Below are 12,905 nucleotides of genomic sequence, written 5' to 3'. Positions count from 1 at the left end.
GCCCGGCTAGCTCAGTCGGTAGAGCATGAGACTCTTAATCTCAGGGTCGTGGGTTCGAGCCCCACGTTGGGCGAAATTTCTTTTTTTTTTTTGTTAATCTTCGAAATAATTTTTTTATTAAATATCCATTAAAAGAGTATGTTAAAATTAAATTTGAAAGGTATAAAGATCGTGAGAAAAAAAGAGATCTTGAAAAAGATAAACAAATATTTTACTGACAATTTATATTACAAAATTAGAGAATTGTTATATATAATATAGAAAATTACTCTACATATATATATATAGAAAATTACTCTACATATACATATATATAGAAAAAGAAAAAAGAATCTTAAAGAGCAAAAATAAATTTCCTAGCAGAACGTGGTTTCGATCCACGGACCTCTGGGTTATGGGCCCAGCACGCTTCCACTGCGCCACTCTGCTTGTTGAGTAGCGTTCCTCTAAATTTATAGTAGTTGTTATTTCTATAGAAAATATGTAATAATTTAATTATAATTATTTTTATTACTTAAAACTTTAATTTAGTACTTAAAACTTTAATTTAGTACTTAAAACTTTAATTTAGTACTTAAAACTTTAATTTAGTACTTAAAACTTTAATTTAGTACTTAAAATTTAATTTAGTAATTAAATTATAGTACATAAAGTGTATATGTATATATGTATATATAAATTCTAGTATATACGAATTATATATAATAATGCTAACAATAAATAGAATATATATATATATATATATGTATATATATATATATATATATACTATGTAATAAATTTTTCAATATTATATTATGTGATAAATTTTTGTCTTTCTATATGTATATGTATATGTAACAATTTTTATACTAATTTATATTAGTGTAAGAATTGCAAATAAATATAAAGTATGTATGTATATGTGCGTATGTATAAAGAAAATAAAATATTTATTCTCTTTTTATTTTCTATTCTCAGAATAATTTTAAAATATATATTTAAAAATATAATAAAAAAAATATTTGACAACTGCTGCACACTATATAAAATATATTAATTATATAGATTTCTATTCTTTATTGCTTTATTTAAAAACTGAATGTGTTCTAATTTTTTCCTCTTTTTACAGTTACATCTGGAAGGTATGGTTCTATTCATAGGGTGGACAATCATAGTTCAAACGCGATTATTTGTTAGGTAGACAGGCCGCAGGTATCGTGCACAATTCTGCCAATATAAGTCATCAGTCCGTCTCGTGACTCAGCCCGGTGAGGTAGGAGAGAGAGCTATATACGTGATTCAACAGGCACGAACTTGTACGTTCTAGTCGCTGACCAGGGAATGCCTGATGGTTCCGGATGCCACGTCTGCATTGTACGGCACGTGCGAGGGACAATCGATAAAAAGACGTCAACGCAATCACGGAGGCCGCGCGTGCGAACGTAACGCACGAACGTCATGTATCAGGCTGCATTTTTTTGCAAAATCTTGTCTGCGTCACATTGACAAATACAGGGGATGCAAATTTATTATTCATATTTGGTTAACGCACACGGAAGTCTGGCGTTTACCGTATTCGCATAAAAGATTATCGTGTAAGGATACAGGAATTGAAAACGTCGGTGAGTTAAATTTTCAATGACGCTAAAAGACATCTCTCGCTGCCAATCGTCGTGAATATTTTTCCGCGAATCGTGTTATGAATAAACATGCAAGTCGTTTTTTGTACGGCTGTCAATGCTAAAATTGAATTTCATCGAGATAATAATAGCCTGCATTGATTTCACGATGAATTTTTCAAACAGTTCAATTTCACGTGTCTTGAATAAATCTAAATTCGAATTCGTTTAATCAATGAAAGAAATTGAACAAAATAATTAGAAAACGTGTTATAATATGCAAATCTAATGTGTAGATAACGGCATTTATTTAATCGTTACACGATTATCAGTTTATATAACGCTAAATGTCGATGTGAAAAACAGTGCAAACCATGTTATAATAATTTAAGTCAATTTCAAGTATTAACGCTTCTAAAAATATATATATGTTTGGAAAATAAATAAGCCACATTATATAGATCCTACAAATCTTCTTTATAATTTAACCGACGAAACATAGATGGCGGTGTCAGTGTCGTTTATTGCGGGAAATCAAATAAACGGAGCTTCAGAGTATCGATTTGCGCTTCGAAAATAAAAATTCTAAACTCGCCTCGACGAGTATCTGTAAAGTTTTTTTTTTTTTTTATCAAATTAATCATATATTTCCCCGTTTTTTTTTTTTTTTCAGTTCGTTCGCCGCCACGAACCTACTGCGATATTATATACATGCAACTTGATCGAGGTAGCGCGAACATAACTGTTCGCGGAACAGATAGCGGCGACCATGTTTTTCAAGGGGATGATGCAATCGATGACACATTTCGAGCGTATCGTCGTGTCACCGTGCAGTTTCTCGAGCACACGGACATTTTCCCGGATGCAGAATGTCGAGCCGCCCCGAGATCGAAGTCCGTCTCACGGATCGGCGAAATCCGAGCTCCCTCGGGGAGATCGGCGCGCCATTTCCGCGGACTTTAGTCCGCTCGTAGGTCGGGCGAAAGTCGCCAGCTGGCGAGAGCTATTTTGAACGGCGACGTTGCCACGTTTGCCGCCCGTCTCGTCGTCGCCGATCGAACAAGTTCAAACACGTGCCCCCATGTTTTGCTCGCTCGCATAGAGATAACTGCGAAGCGAAATGCGATGCGGCCCTTTTCATCCGGCCGCTCGTTCTTGGACTTTTTACATACGCACGGCCAGTCGCCGCGCCAATGAGGTCGCCGTTCCGCTGAAATTTCCGCCCCCGCCCCCGCCCCCGTTCCCTTCGCCGCCGCTCCAAGTACCGTTGAAAACGGAAGGGCTATACCGCAATAAACCTACAATAAACCTATCCTATCCAAACAACGTGTATTACGGATGATATCAGGTAAAAATATCGAATTTTAATGGATGCGAAACGCGCTGTTGTATAAAATATCGGGCATACGATATTGACGTGATTTCGAATCGCGCGACAATCTCTCTGGACAATTTTTCCAGGTGCGTCATTCTCGGTCGCAATCGGCTGAGCCTGAGCTGGACAAGAAATCAGGTTGCTGCTCGCGGCAACGATGAGAGAGCGCAAGAGAAAATGCGGCAACGTTGCACGACTGCGTGAGCGGAGATGCGCGGCATGAATAGCACCGACATCTGACAGGCCACCACATCGACGCGGGGGACTGGCGGGAAAGGAGGATGAGCGGCTTGACGTATGCAAGAGAGAGAGAGATAGGAGGAGGGAGTTTGTCGGCTGGCGAGCGCGCGCGGAGGGAAGAGCACGTAAAAGTTTCCGCAGCGGTGGGGATGCTGCCGAAGGTGCGGCGCGATGACGGGGATGAAGGGGAGACGCGCCGTCGGCTGGTCATAGCCGTAACATAACCAAGGTAACGTTACTGGATGAGAGCTGCCGCCCGCGGGGACCTTTTGAAAATTTTGTAAAACCCTACGTGTGTCTTTCTAGTCTTCAAACGTCACGGTTTAATGATGAGCTTGATATTTTTGTCCTTTAACTGATATGAAAGAGGTTCGATTTAAAATATTGCTTGTTTTATTTGCGCGTTTTGTGCTATTGCAACAAAACAAGTACATTTATTCAGCGTATAAAAGAGAAAGAAAAATGAATATAGAAAGTTCAAGTCTCTTTAGAGATCTTTAGGTTTTACATTTCTTGATATATTAGCTCGATATATCCATTCAATTTGAATTTGTTTTGCTTGGAAAGTCCGATCTTTTTGTTGCGCGAGAATCGAGCATGTCAGATAAATAAAGGAAAAAATGAATTCGAACTTATCGATAGAGGGGAGAGGGGTGAGAGTGCTCTCTCTCTCTCTCTCTCTCTCTCTCTCTCGAGGGGCGACGCGCCTCGACAATGATTCGAAATAAAGATCAAAAGCCACGCTTAATCGGTAGATAAATAATTATCGCGGGTAAATCGATTTCGAACGATACGCAATCATTTATATTCTTTGTGTTTTCTCCTCGACACGAATCAGTTTAGATATATTAATTCTCTCGAACGGAGACTAAAGAACGAAACCGTGAATATCGGCTCCTCGTTTATTTTTCTTATGCGCTTTCTCTTGTTTTTAAAATCGTTATCGTTATCTATTTAATGCGAATGTAAGGAGACTTCGCATACACGCAGCGCAGGCCAAATTTCTCTTTCGAAATACGTTTTGTTTGTCACGTAACTTTTCAAAATAAACTTCGCTCACATTGTTCTTTTACATACATCGTTGTAAACGAAGTCTAACGAAGGCCGCGAACTTCGCAAACTTCAGAAACGCGCTCTTATCTCCTTATTTATCTTCGGTAAAGCGCATTTCTAACTCGCCGTCTTGCGACCAATTAGAGAATCGCTAGTGGGGGAGAAAGCACGTGGCAACGAAGTAATTGGACGTAATGAGAAGGCAAACTGGAAATATAACGTTGGCGAGACACGCGGGCTCGAAAGATCTAAAGTCCGCACATCTCGTACGCGATTTTATTCCGCCGTCCATTCTCAATCAACGTTTCTCAGACGACCAACTTTCAAGGCTCCGCGACGCGCGACGAGAGGCTTTCAAGCAAGCGCGTGAGAGAACGCGTATACGCGCGTTTTATCCGTCGCCAACAATGCCTGTTTCTTTAATAAGTACGGGGTGACGGGGCGAGGCGAGAATATATATATATATATATATATGTTAATCGCGAGGGAATCGTCCTCGTGATAAAAAAAAAAAAAAAAGAAAAAAAAAAAGCGCGGGCGGTAATTCATAATGACAGATCGCGATCGAAAAGGTATTCGAAAACACGCACGTGCATTCCAAAATCTTCCGCTCTTCTAGTCGATTCTGAGGAAACGTTGGGCACGCACGTATCGGTGAAATCGGCACTAGGCGAGAGGGGCGTGCAGAGAGGAAGGGAGAGAGAAATGCGCGTACACACTTGTGTGTGTTTGTGCGTGCGTGCGAGGTCGTGGAATAGGTGGGGAAGAGGGAAAGGAAATTCCCCTCGCGTCCCCAGCCATTGGCCTGACTCGGATCCCCACCGCCATCGCGTCGCCCTCGTCGTCGACCGCAACGTCACCGTTCCCCGCTCCAGCCTCCAACCCGACGAAGTGCGCGACGCGCGCGGACTGGCGCGGACCTGCCCAGTAAATGCGAGGCTTCCGTTCGACGGTGTTTGTTGTACGTCGTACGTGTCAGTGAGAAAGTGCTCGCGTATAAAGTATATACAGCCGCCATATACAGGCAGTTGTACGTGTCTCGACGACGTCGTCGTCGTTACTGAACGAATCCCATCCCCGGGATTTCAGCAAGATGCCGCTCAGTATCGGTGTTAATCTGCGGGTGACCGGCCACTGTAATCAGGGCGGTCGCAAATACATGGAGGACATGTTCTGCGTGGCGTTCCAACCGACACCGGACGACAAGGACCTGGAATACGCGTTCTTCGGGATATTCGACGGCCACGGTGGCGGGGAAGCCGCGACCTTCGCCAAGGAACATCTCATGGACAGCATCGTGAAGCAGAAGAACTTTTGGAGCGATCGAGACGAGGACGTGCTACGGGCGATCAGGGACGGATACATGAACACGCATTACGCGATGTGGCGGGAGCTCGGTACGGAAAAGAATTGATATTTTCTTGCGTCCGGTTTATGCGCGCGAGCGACGATGCCGACGACGGCACCGTTGCGAGATACGGGATCTCTCCCGCGGCGGCGATCCCGTCGAGAATTTCTGTCATCGTCCCGCGTATTTCCTCCACCATTGTGTTGCCGTTGCGACTAGGCGACTGGATTAGGTTAGGGGTTTAGGTTATGTAACCTTGCGAGCTAACCTGGAAATTCGAGTTCAAGGAGCGGTGGGACATATAATGCGACGTAGCCTTCTTAAGTTGTCTCATCGCGAATCTGAATCGCGTCAATTTCCGCGGCGGTATCGTCGCGCGCGCACGCGGACAAAGCGTGTCAGAGACACGTTGACGTTCCGCGTTCTCGTCGACCTTGGTCGCTTTTCAAATGTAGCTTTTTGTGTATAATCGAGAACGATGTATATATCTTGATCTAGCGTTATTTTTTGAACAGATAAATGGCCAAGAACCGCATCCGGACTACCATCCACGGCTGGCACAACTGCCAGCATTGCATTCATACGGAAAGGCAAGATTTACGTAGGTCACGTAGGAGATTCCGCTATTATATTAGGCTATCAGGTGGAAAGTGATCCTCAGTGGCGAGCAAAAGCTCTGACAAAAGATCATAAGCCAGAGAGCGGGCCAGAAATGACACGTATACAGGAGTCAGGAGGGAAAGTAGTTAGTAAATCTGGCGTTCCAAGAGTTGTGTGGAATCGACCTCGTATAGGACATAAAGGTCCAGTTCGAAGATCCACTCATATGGATGAAATTCCATTTCTTGCGGTAGCCAGATCTTTGGGTAAGTACATTTAAGTATCTTCTCAATAACTGATATTTCACGTACAGCTACAAAAGTCTAGCCAAAATTTTGTTTTAGGTGATTTATGGAGTTATAATTCTGAATTAAACACTTTTGTCGTCTCTCCCGAGCCAGATGTTAAAGTTATTCCAGTTGATGTCAAATCACATCGTTGCCTCATTTTTGGTACCGATGGTTTGTGGAATATGTTGTCGTCACAAGCTGCGGTAGCAATTGTTCAAGCCACAGACAGACACAATGAGAAACATTTAATAGCATCTCAGCAGACTGGCAATGCTGTAAGTTTTTTACTAACTAGATGTATACAATTATTAAGATGTCCAAATATATATCTTGTGATTAAATATATATTAAAAATATAATAAGTTATATTGATGATTGATATATATACAAACTTTCTTGATAGGCTGATTTACAAATGTGGATAAATCCTTCAAAAAGTCTTGTGGATCGTGCATTAGAGAGGTGGTCATCAACTAGATTGCGGGCAGATAACACCAGTGTTGTAACATTAATGTTAGATCCATCAGGGCCATGTCGCAGTGAGGTATATACATATATTCTTATATTTTTTACGTTTTGCAAATGTAATCGAAATGTATTGCAATAATATATGAGAAAATTTTATGATAAAATTAAAATGAAAAATTTGTACCTTGTACTTGTAGTAAAACAAATATTTGCAGAGTGTTATTTATAAAATATAAAACTTAATGCTTTAATTAGAGCACTTTTTATTTGTTAAAGGTATTGTTTAATCAAAAGAAGGATCGTGTCATACATCATGGAACACACACGCCAACTACAACGATGGTACCTGAAAACGTCGAAAAAGCCAATTCGAAAATAACAACACCGTGCATGCCGCCAAACATTTCTACTTCAAATCTCGATATTTTGAATCCTGATATCGATCTCAAACAACCGGACTCGTCAAATGGAAGTGAGGAGATTGTCGATCCAATGTTACAATCGCAGACAGTTTCGTATCCTGAAAAATCAACTTCACCAGAGATCGACATTTCCTCGGAATTACGAGACACTGCGAAGGACAAAAGTATCGAGACTACTAATGTCGGCGAAAGTATCCAGGTTGCCGAAGTCTCCTCTAGCCAGATGTCAGAAGAAACCGGAGAACCAGAAGATAAGACGACGGATAAAACTATTCTTGATAAATTAGAAAATTTTGAAAACGAAAAAAAGCAAATAGCTGAACAGGACGAAAAAGAAAAGATGAAGATTGATAATACACAGATTCCGATTCAGTCAAATTTAAAATTGAACAAGCCTGAGCTTAAGGAACTTATGGACGAGACGGCAGTATCTAACGTGACGCGGCAAAATACATTTTCCGATGCGAAAGAGGAGGCAATCCAACCTGCTCCCCTTTTAAGCAGGTTACGCCGAAGTGGCGGTGTTGTTCCTGTTAAAAGCAAGAGTTTCGATAACGGCGAAGTGAGAAATGGCATTTTGAACGGATCGAGGCACAAGCAACAGCACTCTTTATTTCCTGCCTCGAGGACAGACGTTAGAACAATAAAGCGTCGACACAGTTTAAATTCCTCACAGAATCAGAATGCTTTCATGTCGACTCCGGATGCAAAGACTTACGTGAGCGTAAAGTCGCGATACAGTAGAGTATCGAAACCGTCCGTTGCGGGAAATGCGTCAGCGGAGGAGACAACGAAGAACACGTCAAAACGGGGAGCAGATACTAACTGCAAACGTAGGCACAGCACGATCACGCAAGCGTCGGTTGTGTCGACTGGAATTGAAAATGAATGCACGCAGCAAGAACCGTGTGCGAAGCGGAGGACGCGTTCGGAGGACCGACGACAGAATCCTACGGACGAAAATGATCCGGCCAATCAGACGATGGAAAATGCGAGCGGTCGACTAAGTTGGCCGACATCGGACGGACGACCGGATTCAACATTATCATTGAACGGTGCCACCACGACGACACTTTCCTCGTCGTTCCAACGTAGAAGTTTAGCAAAGAAGGCAACACCTGTTAAAACCATTAGGAGGCCCTCTATCAACGGATCGAAACTGCAACAACTGAGAGGTAGTTTTCTACGCGATTGGGACCAAGGTAGAAGCAATCGAGCAAACAATTGTAACGACAGAAGGACATTAAATAGGACAGTATCAGTTATCGGTCCTACAGATACGACGATGCCACAGCGATGGTTAAGGTTAGTTTGACTAAATTTTATATATATATTTTTTTGTTTCTAAAATCTTCGTACATTTAAATAAAGTCAAGTGATTTTATAAAACTATATTATATATAAATATCAATTATATAAAAGAACATAATAATTGCAATTAAATGAAAGGTCATTAATAATACATAGATCGTTAAAAAGATATTATATTTCGTTAGTTTTAAAAATATGTTTGATAAACTCGTACTAAACATTGCTATTTTTTATTCTATATAGATCAGACACAATGGCAGCAACACCTGTGAAAACGCTACGTTCGCGTAATGTAGACATCGTTGGTAATACGATATCTGCACAGTTAGTTCACCAGTATGGAGTAGTGAAGCAAAATCGATTATCCTTACCGAACAAGATAAAACAGTCCGCAAACGGTGGATCGCTACAATCTAGTAGAGTCAGGTCTTCCTCGTTGTCATCCAATAAACTTAAACAAGCGAATAGTAACGGTGGAAGCGTGAGTACTTGCGCGGCCATTAATCCGTCGACTACAAGTTCCACTGCTGGTATAGCTAAGAGGGTCAAATCACCATACAATCCCAGTGCTCGATCACTGAGCACGCGATCTCGCATTAAACGTCTTGGAAAGTAAAGTTAACGATTATAGGTTTTTAAATGCAAATTTGAGTATTTTTTAGGGTATGATACATTCTTACCCTTATTTTCTTTACTAACGCAAATTATATCTATTTGCAAGTTACCTTATGATATAAAAATTAATTCTTACCTACATATTATATATGCCTCTCTTTAAAACTTTTTCACTCTTAGTTTTGAAATTATGTGTGTATGCTTTCTCTTTCGATACATTTATGAATGGGGCTTGAGCTTTATAAATTAATATTAATTATGTGTTCTTACACACGTAGAATTAAATCAGGTGTAAAATAAATAATTTGTGTAAAATTATATAGATATATATTTTAAAACATTATGCTACAATTACGGAGATTCTCATACTTGTTCATGATGCAACTATCGTTCACTATTATTTTATCATTTATTATTGATTTATGTATTACTTGTATTGTTATCGAAATGATTTCTTTCCCCTTCTCTTTTGCGAACTCTTTCGTATCTATTTTCTTTTATAAAATATTAGAATTATCCTATGGAAATAAATTTCTATGCTCTCCCATTCTGTTTATGAAACATAATTATTAATTCCTTTTATAGTAGGTGCATATATATTTAAAATGGATTAGAAAACTGAACTAGTCTATCATGTCCCTTGAGATAGCTTTATTATATTCGATTTTTTTTTTTTTTGTGTATAGTTTACAAACAAAGACATGTTTTTATAATTTCTAAAAACAAATTACATTCTTAAATGGATATTAATATAAACGCAAACATTTTCAATCTTTTTGTCAAACATATGGTACACACAGTTGTAAGACGATAATATAAATTATATATTCTATGAGAAATTCATAATACAAAAATATAGGCTGTTCTTTCTTATACTTTCTGATATTTGATGAACTTAAATGTTGTCGTAGGACAAAATATGAAAGTATAATGTAGATATTTGCATAAAGTAGCTTGACAATAAGAATAAGATATGGATGGAAATAAAGACATGGCTTGTATGCATATCCCGTATGCACATCCATTTGCGCATTCTCTGATAACTATTGTTTACGATCGTCACATTAGAGACGAATGAAGCGGCCACATTAGCGCTAAATATGGAATACAAATGCGGCCCGTAGCTATATACACTGGTGTAATTCTAGAAATAGTTTTTTCTCCCTATTAATTCCTCTTAACGATCATAGTCTTCGATGGCGGCACGCAAAGATCCTAATGCGGTTAAATCAAGAAAAGCACCGTATATAGAGTATCATTAAACTGTTTTCTAGTATGTAGCTTATGTAATCGTACACTGATCTGCCTTGGCCGAGTACAGAGTGGTCACTGAATAATTGAAAATATGCAATTATGATATAAGTTGTGTAGAATAATTGGCAAATCTGTAATTATTTGTGAACGCGCCGATATATACTTACATGAAAGTATTACCTTGATAATCAATATGTAAATTAATATGTAAAGGAAATTCGGATCAACGTATCAAAATCAATTCTGGACACAATTTTGAATAGAGGCCACTCTGTTCAAAGCACCAAACGACTGTTTATATGCGATACAAAAATCTAGATTATATTTAGATAGAATTTAAAGAACAGCTAAAACGATTAAGGAAATTTAAATTTCTTCTCGTACAATTGTATGACAATTGTGTTTGCAAACAAATACTATCATACTAGTGATCTTACAATGATTAAGTTACCGGGGGAAGGGGGGAAACATAGAATTTATAAATATATAAATATATTAATATATCAGAATTTTATGTGCATATAATAATAATGTACATTCTTCTTATATCAGCCAGCCTTTCATTATCATTTTAATTTACGCAAAATGTGCAAAACAAAAAAAAAGACAATTCAGGATAAATATTCATTTAGTTTTTGTATCATTTGCTATAAAGAAATTATTGATGTGTAAGAAAGAAATTATGTAACGTTTGTTACAACTTGCATTTCGCATTTTTTATATTTCGTTAAAAATAAAAGTCCGTTATTTCATATTAATTTATACGAATGTATATTATATTTCCTGTCTTGTCTGAATTATACTTTCACGTGTATTAAAAAAAAACGATACAAAACGATTTGTGACAAAGATTAGTAAGCGAGGAAAAATACATTTAAGTTTCAGAAGTAGAAAGTTTAAGATTTATACGTTTTTTAAAGAAAAACGAATAAAAGGAAAAAAATATAGAATAAAATGAAATTGCTAAAATATAAATATTATATATATTTATCGATATTAAATTAATTTATCAACTTAGCTTTCGAAGCTAATTCAATTTTTTGTAGATAAAGTTTGTGCAGATAGTATATATTTGAAGTATATTGTTTCGAATTATGTATTTTTAAGGTAAACAATACTATTTGTAGAGTGCGTAGCTACTGTAAAATGACTGTAATCTATATCAAAGACAAGAGCGAGAAAAAGGATAATGACACGTGCCTACAATAGTTACCACTCACGAATGTAATAAAATTTATTCGTTCACAAAAGAAAGTTTTTTTTTTAAATGAATTGAAGAATAAAGAGGCGAATTAGATGAGATGAGAGATATGTGTTAGCGAAACTGATGGCGAATATCTATTTTAAAAATATTTATCCTCTTTAGTGCATATGATGCCTATAGATTCACATACGTGTAAATATATAATAGATGTACATATATATGACAAATATATATAATATAAATGTACGTGTAGATAAATTTTAGATGAATGCGTCAGCAAACACGAAAGAAAATAATGAGGCGCAGCCTCGATAGCGTTCATCGTCTGTTGACAAATTACATAAAGAACTAAACAAAGATGGAAAAATCTACTTTCTGCGCTCGTAGATTTATCATTTGTTACATTGTGGAGGTAATATCAAGTATTTTTTAAAAAAATACGCAAATAAATTTATGGCGCAAATAGAGATGAGATGGAAATGTTAATAATGAAAAATGTTATAACACTTTATCTCAAGTTAAGAAAGAATCGTATGGAGACCAGAGATTTTAGAGGAACAAATGTGTGATTATGCACGTGCGCCACGTGCGTTTATAATCTGTATATTTTAATTAAATAAATTGAAATACAGATAAATCACTGTTATTGAACTTTATACTTTGCGGTATTTATTATAATAATGTAACTATTTTAATATTATATCTTAATATTTTTAGAAAATTAAGTAGTAGTATTTATTTTAATAGTTTTTAAATAATTAAATATGTTAAAGGATATATTATAGACACATTTTATGTACTATTTTTTTTAAATTAATATTCAAACTTAGGATGAATTTTAGTTTATATTAATTAAACTTAGAATTATTTTTAAATATATATAATTGCATATTTATAAAAAAATCTTATTTAATTAAAATAATAAAAAATTTTTATTAAGAAATATATATATATATATATATATATATATATATATATATATAGGAATAATTGAAGGCCTTATATATATAATATATATATATACACACACACACACACACACACACACAAAGGGTCAATTAAATCAAGACCAATATATGTATATAATTTTTTGATAATTTTAATGCTTATATTGGCTTTATATA

At 37.1% G+C, this 12,905-nt stretch overlaps 1 protein-coding gene and 2 non-coding genes across 4 annotated transcripts; 2 read left to right on the top strand and 1 right to left on the bottom strand.

The window, feature by feature from the left end:
* Trnak-cuu (transfer RNA lysine (anticodon CUU)) lies at nt 1-73 on the top strand. Its single transcript has one exon. It is a non-coding gene; the product is annotated as a tRNA-Lys (tRNA).
* A 284-nt stretch (nt 74-357) lies between these two features.
* Nucleotides 358-429, bottom strand: Trnam-cau (transfer RNA methionine (anticodon CAU)). The gene has a single exon. It is a non-coding gene; the product is annotated as a tRNA-Met (tRNA).
* Nucleotides 430-1,263: 834 nt separating this feature from the next.
* Pp2c1 (protein phosphatase 2C) lies at nt 1,264-9,870 on the top strand. 2 transcript variants are annotated; one of them, XM_072901871.1, is made up of 7 exons: nt 1,264-1,604; nt 2,275-3,445; nt 6,133-6,483; nt 6,562-6,782; nt 6,911-7,051; nt 7,252-8,702; nt 8,952-9,870. In XM_072901871.1, exons 3-7 carry the CDS (start codon nt 6,330-6,332, stop codon nt 9,322-9,324), a joined length of 2,340 nt encoding a protein of 779 aa, XP_072757972.1. In that variant the 5' UTR covers nt 1,264-1,604; nt 2,275-3,445; nt 6,133-6,329; the 3' UTR covers nt 9,325-9,870. The 2 variants fall into 2 exon arrangements, with proteins under 2 accessions (XP_072757972.1, XP_072757971.1); XM_072901870.1 differs by lacking the exons at nt 1,264-1,604; nt 2,275-3,445 and adding an exon at nt 4,000-5,666.
* Nucleotides 9,871-12,905: the final 3,035 nt, after the last annotated feature.

The sequence above is a fragment of the Anoplolepis gracilipes genome, chromosome 11, assembly GCF_047496725.1.
Source record: "Anoplolepis gracilipes chromosome 11, ASM4749672v1, whole genome shotgun sequence".
In the NCBI taxonomy this organism is placed as follows: Eukaryota; Metazoa; Arthropoda; class Insecta; order Hymenoptera; family Formicidae; genus Anoplolepis; species Anoplolepis gracilipes.
Note: the sequence above shows the minus strand (reverse complement) of the source record. Positions and strands in the feature narration are given on the sequence as shown.